We start from the raw sequence: 20,636 nt of genomic DNA, 5'->3' as shown, positions 1-20,636 counted from the left end.
GGGCTGCCACCCCCTCCTCCTCCCTCCTCTCAGGTTCTGTCTGACTCAGGTGTTAGAAAAGTGAGGATTTCAGTGAAATGTGTATTTTTCTTTTTCCAAGCACAAATGTGATTTTATAATTAAAGCCACACAGTTAGGCCTGACAAGCTCAGGATGGCTGTACACAGCCTCTGTGGCTTCCAGAATAAGCTTAAGGAGGAAAATGGAAACAACAACAAGAACCCCTCCCGCTGTTTACCAACCTACACTTCTAGTCACCAGGAGACTGTCCTGACTGCTCTGGTAATGTAGTGAGTGTAGACACTCTTAACGTCAAGGCCAAGGGGCTGTCTTCTCAGGGCCCTAATCCTTCAGAACCAACAGATACAAGACAAACCCCTCCCCGACATTCAACACAGAATCTTCATTAAGCATCGCCTCTCCCAAATCCTTAACACTAGCGTGTTAATGAGTGTTTTCTTCCAGCCATGTCAATGCTTTCAAAGTAAGCCTAACAATTCACAGCTCCTGAACCTCTTTTATGCTCTTCTAGAAAAGCTGGTAGTTGTTCCATTTCTATATCATCAGGTAAAGCAACTGTTGAGTCAGTTTTCCAACTTTACATATCAGTTTCAGGGCTAATCATTTAAACAGCTGAAACAGATCATTTTTTCTTAATGTTCATCTACTGTAAGTACTTTTCTAGAAGCTAATGCCAACCAACTACATGAGTTTTCCTCAACGTTATTTTACTTACGTTAATAAAGAAATACAGAGGCAGTTTTAATGTAATCTTTATAGGAAAATATATAAACTCCTGTGACATAATTGAAATACAAAATGGAATCACCGTATCATCCATTAAAGACCGTCATGTTTGGATGTTATCTTCCGGCACATAAACAAAAATGTGGGGACTTAAGCGCTCCCTAGAAACCTTCTGGTTGCATCTTTGTCTTCTATTTACTTTTGCTGCTGATCAATAGATTTCTATCTATGTGCTGCTACAGTGAATGTATCCTTTTGTCCATAGCATGCTACCTTGAGACTGAACATATGAGGAAATATTAACATAGCTTTGATTTGTGCGTTGATGTCACAAGGTCAAGATGAAAAAATTCAAACTGTGATCCTAAATTTTATTTCGGAAGTGCTCTGGTACTATACAGATTACGGAATTAACTTTCCTTAGTACCCTTCCTATTTATTCCAGAATATGTGCAAAAAATTCCCCCATCGGGGGATCATTTCTTGGCATGACTTCTCTAAGGATGCTTAAACCACAGAGAGCTAGAGAGTAAACAGAAATTTTAAATGAAACGCTTCCTGAAACACTAAATTTGCCAAAAAAACAATGAATCTGGCCTTATTTCTGTTCCAGTCCCCGGTCATTTGGGAGGAGAGGCACTCAGAGATATTGTTACTAACCTAATTCAGATGTGAAACTGTTGGACAAAGAATGCACAAAAGCTCCTCTGCTGTTTTGTGGGGTCGTATGACTCAAGAACGAGATCCTGCTTCAGCCTGCAACAGCCCCGAGACACACACACAGACACACACAGAAGTACGGTCCTTACCAGGTCCCCAGGCTTGACAGAGACGGCCACCACCATGCCAGGCATTGGGGAGCGCAGAATACTGCTTGTGTCCTCAGCCGCTTTTTCCAGCATAAATTTGTTCAATTCTGCGGCAAGTTTGGTTAGGATATGCACCTTGTACTTCAAGGGAAAAGAAAGTGAGATTAAATGATGAACTTTTCCTCAAATGTAGCACTCATTCAAAATCAGTTTTTAGCTTTTAAATTACACCATCTCTCAAGTCAAGTGGTTTTTCATAATTGTACACAAAAGCAAAATATATTAGTTTGTTCCTGCCATATGTTGTGAGCCGGTTGTTTAAGAAATTTCTTGGAAGTAGAACTACTCTGGTAATTAATTAATGATAAATAGTAATCACCCTGTATCTTAAAAAAAAAACACATCAAAACTTTATAAAGAAAACAGTGAGAATTTCCTTGTATTCCCTTCACCACTTACAAACTTATCCCAATCGACACAAATTCCACAGCTGGGCCAGCCCACGGGAGAAAGGGGTGCTGCCAGAAGACACCGGTAGGTGGCAGCAGACAGCCGTGTCAAACTGCCTGCTCCCCCCAAGACAGTGGCTGGACTATGTATCAGTAAGTTAAGACAAAGGGTTTTTGGTGTTCATTTTGGGCAAAATAATACTTAAAAACGCACATTTTTTCCAGTGGCATAAAATGTTATGTTCACGATCGAAAAAGTTAGCTTTTCTTTTTAGGCACAACACTACGTGCTCTTTCCAATGTAACAAGATGGTTATAGTTGATAGAGGTGAAATATAATGTGAATATCCTCTGCACTAAGAGGCAATAATTCTAGATTTTAAAACCACTGACAGAAACACGATCTGCAGGGCTTCCCTGGTGGCACAGTGGTTAAGAATCCGCCTACCAACGCAGGGGACACGGGTTCGAGCCCTGGTCTGGGAAGATCCCACATGCCGCGGACCAACTAGGCCCGTGCGCCACAACTACTGAGCCTGCGCTCTAGAGCCCGCGAGCCACAACTACGGAGCCCACGCGCCACAACTACTGAAGCCCGCACGACTAGAGCCCCTGCTCCGCAACAAAGAGAAGCCACAGCAATGGGAAGCCCCCGCTCGCCGCGACTAGAGAAAGCCCGCACACAGCAAAGACCCAACGCAGCCAAAAATAAATTAATTTAAAAAATAAAAATAAATTAAAGAAAAAAAAAAAAAGATCTGCACAGCCCAGTACTTTAATGGCACATTTTGTAGGTGGCTCTCAAATAATGAGGGGTACGTTAAAGGCAGTTCAGTCAAACAGAACATTTCTAATAAAGGGAATTTCTGCCTGGCGGGAAAAATCCTAGATCTCTGTGAATAAACACATGAGCCACAGTTTGCTCTGTTCAAACAGAAATAAAATAACATGGCTGGAGGAAGTGTTACTTGGTGAAGTTGGAACCACCACCTGAAGATTTTCAAATTTCTACCAAAGTGCATTTCCCTGGGGGAAGACAGATGCAGTATCCAGAGAGCTCCATTTTGTTCGGAAAAAACTGCTGTAACTCAAAGCCTCCTGTGGGCATCGTGATGGCAGGGAGGCACAAGCAAAATGGAATCACCCTTAACTCTGTCCAGGGGCGATGAAATCTCTTAAGTGTGCTCTCTACGGGGCCTGGTTTCAAAAGGCGTGGCGGGAGGGTCCACAGAAGAGCTTCGATGGCCTCAGTTCCAAGCAGGTTTGCGACACTGTGACAGGTTGAATAATAACATCTTTTGCATGTTTCTTTACTCCTGAGTGTGTTTTGCAATCAAGACGTACAAGTAAGTGTCTGCCAGTTTCGGAAGGATATGATCCTTAAGTGAAATTACAGTGCAAATAAAAGCTTTTTGCTCCTATTAAGATTCATCTGAGTCATAAGTGGTGAGGGAAAAAAGCAAGGAGAGTGCATTCTGCTGTCAGTCTAATAAACATTCTAGGCAGAGGGGCTATTTATCAACGACGAATTGTACCTCAGAGTCCTTCATTAAATCTATGGGAGGGGGGCTACAGGGAGAGGGGAGAATATAATCGTCGTGCCAAATTGCACAGTTTCAGTATCTGTGCTCTGTCTGCCTTGGAGAAGAAAATCCAACATCACTAGAAGCATCGAGGTCAACAAAAAAAAGTTACTTTCCTGGCTGGCACCACCCTGTGCAGCTCCTCCTCGTGACTGCTCAGCATTGGGCCCAGTTGGCTGGTTTTCCCCGGAGCGTACAGATCTTTTTTCTTCTTGTTTTTCGCACAATTTGACTTCAAAATGTGAACTCAGGGAAAGTATCTTTCTACACTGAGGACAATATGACTTATCACATTTCACCACCGTGGATATATACCCTTAAAAACTAATTTTAGCTATATCACAAACGAGCCTTAATAGAAATAAAATGCTAAGACTGTCCCAAGCTCCATGTCTCCCCAGAAATGACAAGATCCTGACTCAAACTGGATCCTTTTACTATTTTTATAATTTTCATATCTTTGGATGCCTTTCTCTGTAGGACTCCTGCTTTGCTTGGAAAGAGATGTAAAAGAGTCACAAAACTCAATGCCTTCAGATGCAGCCTTTGTTATTGATGAGATGTTCCTTTTCCTTTTGTATTTGTTTATTGTTCTTAAATCTGTTTGGGGGATAAGCGACTTATTGTAATCACAAGTAAAAAATAACAACGGCGTAAGTGCCTCAGGAGAGGCCCTGTTGCACATAGTTGGCTGAGACATGACCTTTCTGAATATAAAAAGCGGCGGCAGAGAGAAGGTTCTCTTTTTAAGACTACCTTTGATGTTGCCCTGACCTTCAGCGTGCCCACACAAACACGGCTTCTGGAAACAACCCCTTGGCTGGCGGTGCAGCGGGGCACGGGGCGCAGGCCAGGATGGGAGCTGAGCGGAGAGCAGCATATGGGCCCATCAGAATGAACTGCCTGGTGAGAACCGTAAAAGCTTTTCGATGCCTCAGAGAAGAAGTCATTTAAGAATGTACACTAGGGCTGTCAGAGCTTATGATCAAAACTGCTATTTATTGGTTCCTCTGAATTCTTAGGGGGCACGGGCAGAGTAGCCAACGGGGTGAGAGATTTCAGGAAAATGCCCCGTGACCTGTGCAGGCTTTGATTTTATGTTAAGTATTTGAATATTCCTCATGGGCTCCTTAGAACTTTCCTGGAGAGTTTTGATTTTCAGTTGTTGTTGTTATTGTTTTCAAGCAGAGAGACCACCAACTCGATGTTTTGGGGGTGGGAGGCCAAGATGTTAAAGGCTCGTTGACGGGACAGAGAAGCACAATCCTGGCAGAAGCCAGAGGCACTCCCTCTGCAAGGTCTGGAGAGATGTCAGCAATCAGGGTTCGAGCCTGCTTGCTGGTGGGGCCGGAAGCTGAGCTGCTCCCGGGCTCATGAGGATGGAACCTCACCCCGGGGGTGTAGGGAGGTGCTCTCCAAACCACAGTCAAATGATTAAATTCTTGAAAACACACCTCGCAATGTAAGCAGGTGCTCCCGGGCTCCAGCTCCCCGACCCACAGGGCACCAACAGGCGGGAGAGAGGCCTTACCTAATAACCTAGCTATGGTCAAATAACCCCAGGCCCGGCTTCTAAGCAAATTAATTTTGTGGTGTCTGCAATGTAAAACCATGTCTAACAAGAAAATTTCTCCCAAAAAGTTCAAAAGAAAGAGAGAAAAATCATACCAGACGTAAAAAGGATCAGGAAGAAAACTATAAGAGATGGACAATTAAAAGGAACACAATGGAACTGTTACAAAAATGAACATGCAGCTCTTAACAGGGAACCTGACCACGGGGAAAAGGTGGGGGGCAGAGCCGGGCGGCTGCTGGCAGAGGAAAGGGCCAGTCCTGGTTTTGGGGGGAGAGATGGCTTTTTAACCAGACTTGGTTAACGAAAACATCCTGCCAGTGGGCATGCCCAGCCGTGCCCTGCACACACCCCACTCAGCGCCCCGGGGCAGCAAAGAGCCCTCATGGTGGACACGCTGCCTCAGATGGTCACACGACACACCGTCCTGCTGGTGTCGTGTTAGTTTAGCACATGCATCTCCTCATGGGGCTTAAATCCCTACTTCTCCCCAAGGCCTCCAGATCTACCAGCGGTGTAACACATCCCACGTGCTCACGTGCTTGTGAGACTCAGGGGTCTGGGGGCCCCCCCAAGAGGAGTGCGTCCAGTTTGTTTATGCGTTTTTTCAGTCGTGATTTCTCTCCTGTCTTTCCTCGTGAAGTAGGCTCAGCTCCAGTTTTCTTCCCTACGTCATTCTCCCCACGATGAGGAGCACACAGCTGATGCACTGCTCATGCTTTTTCACATCGCCTGTGGGTCCGCTCAGCCAACACGGACTCAAGGATAAATGATGAAGCTTCACTGTAATTACTTTTCATCAATTACCTTAACATCCTGAAGCACTGGCCTTAGACCGTACATCGACCTTCACTAAGTAAGGTGGCAAAAACCTTTCTTCAAATACAAGGATCTCTTCTCATTCAAAGTTTTACACCTTCTGCCCCAAGGGTCTCCAACCCTTAAGCTGTGTCTTCATTTCCACCGCATGGCAGTGAGCTAACACTCAAATGCTCCTCTAAAAGTCTACTTTCCTAACTCTGAGCCAGAGGTAAACTGTCAATGTTTTTAAAGTGACAGAAATGACTAGATGCAAAAATGAGGATGCATCTTTGAAAACATCGGTGTTTCAGAAAAATAGGAAAAAAAAAAAACCAACCCCACAAGATATAAAGCATTTAGGTGGGATTAGAACTGTAATTCAACCTTGTTTTCCTTTCCTACAGTCTTCGTGGGATACATAATTAACACTGGCAGACGAACAAAGCGAGGGTTCCAAGCCAGGCAAAATACATTCCCCCTCTACTTCATTCAGCATCAGGCCCTACAAAACCAAACCAACAAAAATGTTCATGAAACAATACTGAAAGCACACAGAATTGAAGCTGGCGCTGTCCTGCTGGAGGTGCACCCAGGCGAAGAAGGGGGAATGAAGAGACAGCAGTTAGAGCGCCTGGCACCGCCACAGTCACCGGGCCGGCCTGTTAGCATAACGCTGTGACAGCTCCATCGGTACGGTCTCAAGGTAGCTGTCAATCAAGGATGCATCATTTAATCCAGCAGCACTCGGAGGACTTTCTCCGACAACCCACATGACAGCATATCTACAGCTCTATTTATATCAGCACCCAGTTGTGTTTACAATGCTGTTGTAATTAGAAAAGATGCAACAGGCAGCAATATTATTGAGATCTCCACTTTGCAGTACTGCCCTGTAAAGTGTGATCTTGCTTCACAGAGTCATGCTAAATGACAAAAGGCTATTTTCTTCAATCTCCCGGCTCAGACAGCACTTCATTTGCAGCTATCTATAATTAGATTAATGGTGTAGTGCAGTACAAAGCAGGCCCACTTCACATCAGATAGCATATGAATTAGGACAAACACTTATTTCAATTCCAGGCAGAGAAAGCAATGACTGGGGTATTTAGCATACCCTTTATGGTGGAATGAGATGTTAATTGTGTACCATTACCTCTAAACTGCTTGCTTGTTGTATAAATCACTGTGCTAATTGATGCAGAGATAGAAATGTAGCCACAGGCAAGAAAGCAAAGGAATGAGGGCCGAAGATGCTGGATAAAGGATTATCGAGTAAAACCATATGGAGATGAGGTTCCTTTGAAACCTCTCCTTTCTGCCCATGAACAGGATCTCTTAAAAGTACAGAAGAACTCTTGAATCAGGGAAGAAAATTTAATTTTTCGCATTTCTTTTTAAAAACACAAATTCCTTTTAAAAGTTCCTAGCTGCCAGAAATCCAAATAAGAGGCAGGTGGAATTAATCTGAATATACACCTATAAAAATACGGAACGTGTAGTTTTCAAATAGTTGGAGCACCCTAACAGGGTTTTTGGATCATAGGTTACTAAGTAACACTTGGAAACTACCTGAAGCAGATGTTCTGACACATCCACAGGGCAAAAACAAGTTTTTCCCAAGACTTGAGGTTGTTCTTATAGACCAAAGCAAAATACAAAACAAACCTGTGCTGGTTTAGGGGTGTGAAAATTAAACCGCACAACTCAGATGGGACTTGAAATCACGGTCTTTTAATTGAGATCACACATCTCGTCTCAGGACTTAATGAAGCTCAGGTTCTTTAAGTCTCATCGCAGAAAGAATTCAGTGAGAGACAGAGTGATAGGTAAGAAGTGGATTTATTACATTATAAAGCAACTATACTCCAATAAAGATGTTAAAGAAAAAAAAAGAGAGATGGATTTATTTAGAGAGATACACATTCCACAGACAGAATGCAGTCTGTCTCAAAAGGCAAGAATGGCCTTGGGAGAAACACACTCCACAGAGTGTGGGCCATCTCAGAAGGAGAAAGGCCCCGAAATATGGGGTGGTTACTTTTTATGGGCTGGGTAATCTCATAGGCTAATGAGTGGGAGGATTATTCGGGGGAAGGGGCGGAGATTTCCAGGAGGTGGGCCACCACCCACTTTTTGATCTTTGATGGTGGGCCTTGAAACTGCCATGGTGCTGGTGGGCGTGTGGTTTAGCATGCTAATGTATTACCATGAGCGTATAATGAGGTTTAAGGATTTACTGGAAGTCCAATCTTCCGCCATCTTGGACCTAGTTGGTTCTAACCAGTTTTTGTCTCGTCCTATGTCTATGTCTCACTCTTTTTAAAGGTTGTACGCTGCCCCCTTCCCTCCCATTTCAATAAGATTTTAATGATGTAGAAGCATTTACTGAGGATGTGAAGCCAACAGAAGAGAACCATTTTTATCTGCCATTGAAACAATGGCAATGCCATCACCAAAACACTCAAATCCGACTACTGCAGTTCGTGATTTCACATCGATAGGGAGGAACGAGATCTTTATTCTTGTTTTTTTTTTCCCTAAAACTAGAAAAAAATAATAAACAAAAGCACATAGTGATTTAAAATGCTGTTCCTTCCTTGTTAAAATGTCCCATTCAGCACGCAACAGCTCTTATCAGTGCATCTCAGAAGCACAAATACAGACACCAAATGCTATACTCAAGAAGTCCAGCTGTTAAAGATCCATAGATAAACGTGCTCTTCAGAAGCTCAAGTGTTCACAATTTTTTTTTAATAGCAAAGCAAGAATAAGGTGCAAATTACTGTTGTGCACTTTTTCACAAATTCAGCTGCTTAGTAATTAGCACCGTTATAACAAAATTTTATTATAGTAAAGTTAATAGTTCAAATTCTCAACTTGATAGTAACAGTTAATATATCCATCTATTGCAAATGCACATTTAAGAAATACTATATACGGTTTAGCCTTGTGAAATACAAATACCATATTAACGTGCAAGACAACAAAACAAGGTCCCAAGAAACTAGAACGTCTCGTTCAAGTTATCACCTCTGCAACTTGGGGGGAAAAATCCGGCAGCTCCTTGGTTGGGAGCAACAGAACACCTGTATTACAACTGCCAAGTCCACAGTTTAAGGTCTGGGTCATAATGCTAAATAATACTTAAAAAAAAAAAAAAAAAAGCAACTCTGAAGGAACATCAAGGGCCCTTGAAATGGAAACAAATGCCAGCAAAGAGTGTGAGCTACTCTGACATAAGGCCTCCCAAGCGTGCAGCAAGGTGACAGAAATGGAAACGCACTGAAGGAAAGCTCTGGAAGCAGGGTAAGGGCCCGCTCCTGATCATTAATCACTTGTTTAGACCACTTAAACTAGAGTAGCCCAGCCTACAGCAAAACTCCAACACACCCCTCACTTGTGGGTCAGCGACGCTGGTGTTAACAGGAGAAAATATATGGCTTCTGATATTGCGTCCCAGTTCCTCAGCATTTGCTCCCTTTAATCGAAAAAGGCAGTTAAACACAAAGTAAATCATTCAGTTAGGTTAGCTGTTTAAGGACATGCAATTGACACTGTCAATATGCTGCAGTGACATAATGTGTCACTTTCAACACTTTCCAGCTACATTTATGAATCAATCTAGCCTCAAGGTTTCATTTTTTTAACTGCTAAGTTGGTTCTTGAACTTCAATGCGCCACAAGGAGCCTCGACGTCAGTAAGCAACAATCTCATTAAGGGCAGTGTTTGAGGGAAGAATCACAAAAATAGAGATGGGAGGTACATTCTAACAAAATAAAACAACAAAAATGCATGAAGTCCATTTCAGCAACTCACCTTTCAAAATGCTGGCTAAAAACGGAAAGGTTTCCAGAAAAAAACTTAAGGCTAATATCAAAACTTCGATGAAATGAGTTAGTAAGTTTGTGTACATCTCCAGCTAGTTCCTAAAACACAACATCCTCTGGAGAGGGGATGCTGGTCAACAATGCAAAAATCTAACCTGAGTTTTCTTATTGTGTGTTTTAATCACAAGGGTCCTTCCAATTCTAATATCCTAAGATAAGCAACTTTCCTTTTTTAACAATAGTGCTGAAAATTAAATTGAAATTAATTAAACATTAAATCCAGCACTTAATAATAGGATTGATTTCCTCAGTTGGGCTCCACTGAGGTTACTTTCCTTGTAATTTGAAACACTTGTGTCTTAATACAAACCCAAAAATGATGGAAAAGAAGAAAAACTACTGTACGGGGAGCCAGCCCCACTCCCGGTCTGCAGGGAAGGGGAGCTTGGAAAGCAAGTCATCAGCGGGTTCCTGAAGGAGTCTGTTAATGGGACAACTTCCCTGGAGCTGGGCGCCGTGGGACGCTGTGTGCAGGTGTGCCCTGATAAAGGCGCCCAGCCTCTGCTTCGCCCAGGTGCCCACAGCTGTCTAACATATGCCACAAAGGTAATTTGCTGGGATAAGTGGCACTTTCCCATCCACAAAGGCAAGTCCATTGACAGTACACTGTACAGAACTCACAAAGTAGAACATGTGCGTTCTGTTTGATCAGGAGCCTCCGTGACACGTTAGGACTATAATGAGTCATTTCTTTCTATTCTACGCAAGAAAAATACTATAGATCTTTGAAAGCCTTGTACCCAAATAGTACCAGCTAACATCTGTTAACATTACAGGCTGTTTCTATTCTGCACCCTGAATTGCTTTATGTAATTACGAGTTTATAAGGTATTTGGTAAACCAGTTAAAGAAGGTGCCTTTTTAAAGCACTGTATAATTTGGGGTACAACGAAACATTCTCTTGAAAATCTATAATTAGGGCAGCATCAGCTTACAGGAAATGTTATAAAAACACAACTATGGGGACTTCCCTGGTGGCACAGTGGTTAAGAATCTGCCTGTCAATGCAGGGGACGTGGGTTCGAGCTCTGGCTGGGGAAGATCCCACATGCCGTGGAGCAACCTAGCCCGTGCGCTGAAACTACTGAGCCTGTGCTCTAGAGCCCGTGTGCCACAACTACTGAAGCACATGTGCCTATGTGGGACTCGAGGGACATTGTTCCAGCTAATGATTAAGAACTCTCCAGACAATAGGGGCTTCTTAGACAATGGGTGAATTTCCAGGATGTCCGGCCCCCTTCCGAGAAGGAGGGAGATAAAATGTAAAAAAGGTGTCTGTCAAAGACCAATCAGGAAGCTGGGGACAAGTTCCCTCTCTGGTCCAAGCCTAAGCCGGGACCAATCAGCAGGAAAACACAACCAAATCTATAATTTACATACGGGGAAATGGGAACCTATAAAACTGACATATTCGCGCCCAAAAGGGGTTCCTTCTTCGACCTCCTGCGTGAGGACCAAGGAACCCCGGTGCACCGGCCTTCAATAAACCTCTTGCGTTTTGCATCGGCTTCCGACTCTTGTTGTTTCCTGGGCGAGTCGAAACTCCTAGGAGACCGCGTAGGTCTAACACCTAGAGCCCATACTCCACAACAAAGAGAAGCCACTGCAATGAGAAGGCCATGCACTGCAATGAAGAGTAGCCCCCGCTTACCGCAACTAGAGAAATGCTGTGTGCATCAACGAAGACCCAACGCAGCCAAAAAAAAAAAAAAAAAAACCCACAACTATGTAAATAAGCACACAGGTAGGGAAGTGTACCATTTTGCTATGTCCCCACCCCTCTTCTCTGTGAATTATTCTTTGTTCATCTCAAGTTAAAGTAATGCTGTCTACAGGGTGCAGAATAAGCAAACTTTGGGGAAAAGACTTTGGGGAGCTTGGCCTTCCCCTGCAAGTTCTTCAGTGCTGAGTCTGAGCACCAGAGGCCTGGGAAGTGGGCCAATGCCAGGCGCTCTTCAACAATGCTCTGACTTTACAAGGATTTTTTAAATGACAAAATATTTTTGCTATTACGCATTCACTGAAGAAACTCAGAATCTAATACACCAAAATGCTGGCTTATATGGGTCAGAAATGCAGAAAGTAAAACATGTAAAGATAAAGCAAACAAAGCTCCAGATGACAGTGCGACCACGTAGTAAACTGCTGACCGAGAAGATCAGAGCAGAAAACAACTACAGAGAATCACAGCACATGCCTCCCCCAATAAGCCCCTTCTGAGCTGAAAGCAATTAGCTCTCTATCCTCCCCTTCCTGTCTAAAAGTTGGACATAAATGTCCTTTGTAAAGGTGTCTCCCTCTCCCACACCAGGAGAGCCACCACTCCAAAGACAACTCTTATCACCTGAGAGGACTCTTCTCTGCATAATAAACCTGACTAAACAGCCTTTTTAAAATCACACATTTCCTAGTTATCTTCTCACAACTTACCCTACCCCAGAAGCCCCAAACCCCTTTGTCTAACCTCTTCTCCACACTGTATTGCCCTTTGTTGAGATGGTATACAGCCCCAAATTCTCACTGCCTCAAGCGACATTTCTTTATGAACTCCCATGTATACGTAATATAATCTACTTTTCCCCCTCTTGTTAATCTGCCTTGTTAGTTTAATTTACAAGGCTCTAGGCACTGAATGAAAGAAGACAGAAGAGGAAGTTTTCCTTCCCTACACAGCCCAGCAACCACTGGTCCAAACTACTGGGAATGATCTCTGTCAGAGGGTCTCTACTGCTTCGCAATTTTACAGCTTAGAATTCTGACATAACCAGGGCTACTAAATGGACTTCTGACATGCTACACATTGTGCACTACAAAGAACATACAACACTGAAGGTAGGTGAGACCTGAAAAGCCATGTGCCAGTCGAGGGAACAGGAGGTATGGCTGTTGCACTGGAAATGGCAAAAGTGAAAAACACAAGTCTTTGAAGCCAAATGACCTGAGTCTGACATCACCTTTTGGCCTATTGACCTAACTCCTCAGAACAAATTTCTTCACTTATAAAATCAAGATAATAATTAAATGATTAAATCAACAAAGATTTGCAAAGTAACTAGGAAATGCCTGACAGTAACTATTCACCAAATATTATTTCCCGTCTCCTTCTCAAACATCTCAGATTGTCATCGTGGATCAGTAACTTCTAACTGTTATAGTTCTAGCTCTGTGGTTCCACATTTGGGAACGAACATTCAATTTTGCAAACACATCTGACTCTAAGATCAAAGAAAGTAAGTTGGTTTTGGTATTAAGAGAGCTTCTAGATCAGGCAGTGCAGGACTCTGTGGTTATCCTTGCCTTAGAGACTTAAAGAGGTGCGTGGTGAACTAGAGAAACAGTTTGGTTCATCCACTCAAAAACATTTATCAAGCATACCTGGGCAACATGAGTATACAAAATAAACAGGGGGAAAAGTGGCTCCTGACCTCAAACACCATAATCTGGCCAGAGAAAAGACATTCATGAATGACACAACATAAATATAAATACAAATATAAATGTAAATGAGTCTTACGAAGGATGTGATCAATATGAGGCAGGCTTTTTGATTTTAGCCCCGCTCTTAAAGAAACCCTCCCAGGTTGGGATTCAGGGAAGAACAATGATTTAACTTTTAGGATCTGGAGTCAGACACTTAAGACTTCTAACTCCCCCACCTAGGAGCCTGGAAACAGAACTTAAACTTTCTACATCTTGAATTCCTGTTTATAAACTGCGGATCATAATAGTGCCTACGACAAAAGGTTGTGAGAAACAACCAACGGATCACTGAAGAAATCAAACAGGAAACCAAAAAGTGCCTAGAGACACATGAAAATTAAAACGCGATGTTCTAAAACCTATGGGACACGGCAAAAAAAAAGCAGTTCTAAGAGGGAAGTTTATAGCAATACAAGCTTACCTCAGGAAACAAGAAGAATCGCAAACAACCTAACCTTAAACCCAAAGGACTAGAGTAAGAAGAGCAAACAAACCCAAAGTTAGTAGGAGGAAAGAAATCATAAAGAGCAGAGCAAAAATAAATGAAACTAAAAAATAACAGAAAAGATCAATAAACCTAGAAGCTGGTTCTTTGAAAAGATAAACAAAATGGATAAACCTTTAGCCAGACCCACCAAGAAAAAAGGGAGAGGGCCCAAAAATCAATAAAATCATAAACGAAAAAGGAGAAGTTACAACCACCACCACAGAAATGCAAAGGACCGTAAGAGGATATGATGAATAACTATCAATATATGCCAATAAAATGGACAACCTAGAAGAAATGGACATATTCTTAGAAAGGGACAAGACTGAACCAGGAAGAAACAGAAAATACGAGCATACCAAGCACAAGGAATGAAACTGAATCAGTAACTTTAAAACTCTCAACAAGCAAAAGTTCAAGACCAGATGGCTTCACAGGAGAATTCTACCAAACATTTAGAGCAGAGTTAACACCTATCCTTTTCAAACTATTCCAAAAGGCTGTTATGAGGATTAAGTGAATTCTTTTATGAGGAATGCTCAAAACACAGGAAATGCCACATTAGTATTTAATGGCCATTATTACTACTGTTTTTGTTGTTTTTATTACTAATACATGTCTACAGATAGAGGGGAAATTAAGTAAAAGGGAAAAGAACCCACTTCTTTTTCATACTCTACTCTGCTCAGAATATTTCTGGCCACCAAATGTGTGGGCATTCCCCCCACCCCACCCCACCCCACCCCCGGCAAAGCAATTCCCCAGATCTCTTTGAATGTCAACTGGGTGCCCCTACAATTCAATTCAATTCTGATGCTATGATTCCGCAGGTTAAGGGCTCAGTCTCAAGAGCCTGCCCCCTACTTCAGACGCCAACTGCAAGTCCAGGTTGTCACCTGTGCTTCTGACAGACTGGCTATAAACTGGAGGTTCCTACAACCCTCTCCTTTGTTTCAATAATTTGTCAGAATGGCCCACCGGACTCAAAATCAGCTTACTTCCTGGATTACTGGTTTATTACAAAAAGGATACAAAGGAACAGCCAGATATGAGATGCCTAGGGCAAAGCAGGGGGAAGAGGTACAGCACGTCCATGCCTCTGCAGGTGTGTCCCCTCCCGGCACCTCCACATGTTCACCAATCCAGAAGCTCTCCAAACCCCTTCGGTTAAGAGAGTTTTTAAATGGAGGCTTCATTACACAGACACGGGTGGAGTAAATCACTGGACATTAGTGATAAAGTCAACTTCCAGCCTCTCTCCCCTCCCCGAGGCTGGGGGTGAGGCTCAGAGCTCCAACTCTTCAATCCCTGGCTGGTTCCCTGCCTACCAGCCCTCCACCTCGGGGCATTAACCTAAGCTCCCGTGTGGTTGAGAGGGGCTCCTTATAAATCACAAAAGACACTCCTTTTACCTTTATCACTCATTTCACTTAGGAAATTCCAAGGGTTTTAGGAGCTCTGTGCCAGAATGGGACAAAGACCAAACACATACTTCTTATTTATATCACAATATCTCAAAAGTCAGAATTCAGACGCCAGAATTCTTGGGCGTGTTCCCTGGGAAGACACTGGAGGCTGCTCTGTTCTGGGTAGGTCTAGAATTAACGAAAACACAAGGACCTAAATCTCTCTCAAAGAGCACATATCTCACAAATACATAGCTTATTAATCCTCACGGAAATTCACTTGGAATTTCCTCTGATAAAATTGTCAGCCTAATAATTTGGCCTTCTATTCAATCCTCCTGAGTTCTCTCCTGACCAGAAACTTTACCCTACCTATGCTGATCCGACTACCAAAATCTTTCCCCAGACTTTGGGTCTGTGTTTCCAATTCCGCATGGCAGGAGAAGTCATATTTGAGGAACTTGAGATTTACTAGGAAAAGAGAACTGGGGACTCAGTGAACCTTGAAAGCTCTTATAAAATTTAAGATGTATTTTATGGACTTAACAGTTACAGGCTGGCTGTACAAGTCCTACAATATAAGAGGTGTGCAGAACAAGCTAACAAGCCCCTCTCTCCTCCAATCTCACTCCCCAGAAGTCATAGTAATAATCTGTATTGAGAAATCTACTCACATAAATCTATAAAAACATAAACATTCACATCCATGTTTATAAATGCTTTTACACTGGGTAAAATACAACAATGATGTCAGCCTATCTGAAAAGGGGGAAATCCATGATGTTTTGCCATTTGCCATCCTTGACTCACTCTGTAAACTTTTAAACACAAGGATGTTTAAGACAGAAAGAACTTTAGGTCACTTCTTTTTCTTTTCACAGGCTTAGCTCATCTGAAGCAGAGGGAAAATCCCCAACCCCCTCTGTAACACACAAACTCGGCCCTGGACAACTCCAGAATGTCTCCGAAGAGCCCCAGCTGGCCCCGTCAGGCCCTCTTACCCAGGGCTCAGCTCCCTTGTCCCCAAGAATTATAAGCCCAGTTGTAAATATGACCTGAAGGCCCTGGGGATGCTCCCGGCTCAGCTTCTCCAACCCTTCCCAACACTGCATGGACAAATCACGCATTCTGCCATCTGTTCTACCTCCCTCTCCTTTTCTCAAATTTGTTTCCTCTTTTTCTAATGATCCCCAACAGCGTGATCTGTTATCTGTATGTAACAGATAACTCTGCCTGGTTGCAATGACTCCATGATAATTTCTTGGAAGTCTCTGTCCTTCACCCGCATAAAAGTGCATATTGTCTCAAATACTAATGTTCATACCAATCATCATAAAGTTCTCTTAAATTTACAAATTGTCACCACTCAGTGATTTAGAGTCTGAAAGCCCAGAAATGCCAAAAGCAATCACCGAGACGTTTAGTCAAAGAAGTGAAGATCTTTTTCCCTGTGGACTAATTTGTAAGTGATAGCTGTCTAATCAAGTTGAAAAAGGTCTACCTAACTTTTACCATTACTGTTAAATAATGCTACACAGTAGCTGTGAAATAACGCTAGAAATATTTCACTTGTATAATCTGGAGACCAGGAGTACTGAATCTCAGATATTCTTTGCTGACCTGCAGTTCTTTGCTCTGGGTTGCAAATACTGGAAAGAGAGAGTCCCAGGAAGATGGGATGGGGTGGCTGCCATCGAGCAGCCTCACTCCATGGCATCTACCTTAGTGAAGCCATCCTGAATCAGGTTCTGGGCCTCCATTACACAGGTTTAGAAACCACACTTCCTCCAATAAGCTTAGAATGGATCATTCTCAGCTAGACGGCTTCACTGTCAAGCTCACAAGAAACTGATGTGTAAACCATCTTACGAATCTACAATCAGAAATATATTTATAAAGGGAACTAGCACACCCCCTAACTGTAGTGTGGTACATAAATTATGGTCAGTGGTTGTTTGATAAATATGGAATGAGCAGAAGGCGCATCAGCTGACCAAAGGCAATGCTTTCCACTAAGTTAGCTTGAGCAGCGGTTTTCAAATCAGAAGCATCAAAACTCGCCTGGAGGGCTCGTTAAAACCCAGAGTGCTGGGCCCCACCTCCAGAGTTTCCATTCAGGACTGGGTTGGAGCTTGCATTTCTAACAGGTTCCCAGGAGCCACACTTGGAGAAGCATGGACACAAGACACCCTTCTCCACTACTGGAACAGCCTTTCTAATGGGACTATCTTAGACCATTTGGGCTGCTGTAACAGAATACTATAGACTCATGGCGCATAAATGATAGGCACTGGTTTCTCACTGTCCTGGGGGTTGGGAATCCAAGATCAAGGCACTGGCAGATCTGGGGTCTGGTGAGACTCACTTCCTGGTTCACAGATGGCCATCTTTTTGCTGATTCCTCATAATGGTAGAAGGGGCAAGGGATCCCTCTGGGGTCCCTTTTATAAAGCACTAATCCCATTCATGTGCTAGTCAACTCCAAAATGCTCCACTTCCAAATACCATCACATTGGAAGTTAGGTTTCAACATATAAACTTGGGTGGGGAAGCAATCATTCTGTTTATAGCAAGGACCTTAGCTCATGTCCACTGAGAAGCCTTTCTCTCCCTAGACTCAGCTGAACTAGGGAGAACTACACTGCTTCTTTGACTCTTGTTCTAGCTAGAAAAATCTTCTAACATATTCTTTCTTCATAAAACTGGGGCTGTTTCTGACTTTGTGCGGCCTATGATTGTCACCTCACTTTCTAGTCTCATTTCCTCAACCAACAGAAGGGGGAGAATATTGCTTGTCTTATAGAATTTTTTTTTAATTGTGTAAGAAAACTTATAGGTCTATTTTAAGATTTGAATGAGATAACGTATGTGAATTGTCTGGCACAATTTGCAGCACACAAAGTGCCCTGTGAATGGTAAATACTGCCATGACTCTTGTCATGAAGTGAACTGTCTCCCCAAATTCTACATGTTGAAGTCCCTAACCCCCAATGTGATTATATGTGGAGACAGGGCCATTAAGGAGGTAATTAAGGTTAAATGAGGTCATAAGGGTAGGGCTCAATGCAATAGGACTGGTGCCCTTATAAGAGGAGGAAGAAACACAAGGAGTGCACCCACACAGAAGAAAGACCATGTGAGGACACAGGGAAAACGACAGCCATCTGCAAGCCAAGGAGAGAGGTCGCAGAAGAAACTGAAACCCAGCAGGACCCTGCAGGGCCCTCCGGAGTACAAAAGCCCCTCTGTGTTCCCTGTTTCTTGTCTGTAGAAAAAGGCTTTAGGGACTTCCCTGGCAGTCCAGTGGTTAAGACTCCATGCTTCCAATGCAAGGGGAGTGGGTTTGATCCCTGGTGGGGGAACTAAGATCCCACACGCTGTGCAGCGGCCAAGAAAATTAAAAAAAAAAAAAAAAAGGAAAAGGCTTTAGGCTCTTACGACTTCCCTGAGTTCCAAAGAACAGACTCTGTTACTAATAAGGGAAGCGAGGGAATGCAGAAACAAAGGAAAAGCAGTAAAGCAAAAAAAGTAATGACAGCTTACACAATAGTTCAGTAATAAAACAGAATCCTAGTTCCTCCTCAAAGGATACACACAACAATCTGATGCATATCTTTGAGCTGTTCTGCAAAAACTAATACCCACCCCCCAACCCAGGTGGAGGATGGTGACTACCTGCTGATCCAGACTGGTGGAAACCAGAAGGTTGATTATTAAGATTCCTGAAACATCACCCTGTTACCTCACCACCAACCAATCAAAAAAAAGTCCACAAGCTTCAACTCTCACCCCAAGTGTTGCCTTTAAAAACCCTCCCCCGAAAGCCATCGAGGAGTTCAGGTCTTTTGAGCATTAGCTGCCCATTCTCCTTGCTTGGCATGGTGCAATAAACGCTCTACCTTCCTTCACCACAACCTGGTGTCAATAGACTGGCTTTGCTGTGTGGTGGGGGAGTGGACCCAAGTTCAGTTCAGTAACAAAAACAAACCTGCTGACACCCTGATCTTGGACTTCCAGTCTCCAGAACTGTGAGAAAATAAATTTCTGCTATTTAAGCCACCCAGTCTGTGGTCCTTGGTTATTGCAGTCTGAGCAGACTAATAACCCTGTTCACGGAAGGAACATCTTTAATGTACCTTTTGCATGTATTCAGTCTTGCTTATTTGATGTTTCAAAGTTTTGGTGTCTACAGTTTCTCTCTCTCGCTAATTTTTCTTTGACCTCAGTGTTGCTGTCCCTGAGTTAGACCGTATACATTATTAGAAGGGTGAGATGAGGAAAAGAAACACGTTCATATAGGTGGAAGGACTCTGGTTCCATAAGTAACCTTCTGAGGTTGGAGACCAGCACTGGGCTCAAAGTATCTCCTGGAGAGGGGTTCTCTTTAAATGAGTACACATTTTAGATGGACTGAAACCAGGCATAACTGTCCAATATCTGGGCAACTGGGGCAGTATTCATTTGATCTCTTGGTTTATTAAAAACTATGGGGAAGCTAAAAAGTCCTAGAAAAGTTGGCAAGGTAACTTCAAATGGAATACATATGTTATTGAACAAACTTATTAAGTACAAAACCCTTGAAAAGAAACTTTAATATTAAAAAAATTATAATATACCTAAAGGAGAATTCTATCTAGTCTCAACAAATGACAACAAATGTAGTGCTAGACCACTGTTGCCTTTGGTCTGGCATCTGCAAGAGCAAATTATACACTGAACAAGTTTGACTTTTAACTTTCAACCTTTCTACAACCTTACTAGAATATGGAGAGTCCAGTAACTCCATTTGTTTTAAAACTAATCACCTCAATCTGAAAAAGTCCCCAGGAGAAAACGGATTGAACCAGAATTGTTTAGATCCTCTCCTGGACAGGACTCCATTCTTGCCAAATTTCTTACTTCTGTTAACTTCAGAGGTGATTTGAGACCTAGAGTGATTTGAAGATGGGTTTCAAATATTGTCTATCTTATTTTTTAAAAATGAATCTGTTATTCATTCCCCCTGAATGACAGAAACATGATTTAAATGAATATGCCTTCAAAACTCTTGGGGAGACAATAAAATACTAGCACCTCCAGTAAACTCTCAGGCCACCTGTGACTCAGAAACACACAAAATATTTTTTCCTGGCTTCTTCTGTGTTGTTTTGAAAATCATCATCTGTGAAAGAAAAAACTTGTTGAAAACGTCAAATATATTTAAAATTTGTTTACATCAGGAAGTATGACAAAGTTCACATGAGCTCTGGTCTTACCCTTGTCAACATGATGGGCCAATGTGCTACTCTGTGGCAAAGTGCTTGGCAGTGGAAGTGTGGAAGCCGGAGCGTCAGCCCCCTCGGGAACACTGGCCACTGCGCTCTCCTGGGAGAAAGCACAGCACAAAAGGCTGGAGCCAACTCTACTAAAATGT

The 20,636-nt window shown here is 42.8% G+C and overlaps 1 protein-coding gene across 1 annotated transcript in view; it reads right to left on the bottom strand.

Moving 5' to 3' along the window:
- PCCA (propionyl-CoA carboxylase subunit alpha) overlaps positions 1–20,636 on the bottom strand; it is a 364,039-nt gene that overhangs the window by 13,444 nt on the left and 329,959 nt on the right. Inside the window, exon 22 of the mRNA XM_082859189.1 lies at positions 1,557–1,697. Within this exon, the coding sequence (XP_082715315.1) occupies positions 1,557–1,697 (141 nt within the window). The remainder of the gene's footprint in view (positions 1–1,556; positions 1,698–20,636) is intronic.

Source organism: Leucopleurus acutus (assembly GCF_964270905.1).
Source record: "Leucopleurus acutus genome assembly, chromosome: 18".
NCBI classification, from domain to species: Eukaryota; Metazoa; Chordata; class Mammalia; order Artiodactyla; family Delphinidae; genus Leucopleurus; species Leucopleurus acutus.
This window is presented reverse-complemented; position numbering and strand designations above follow the sequence as displayed.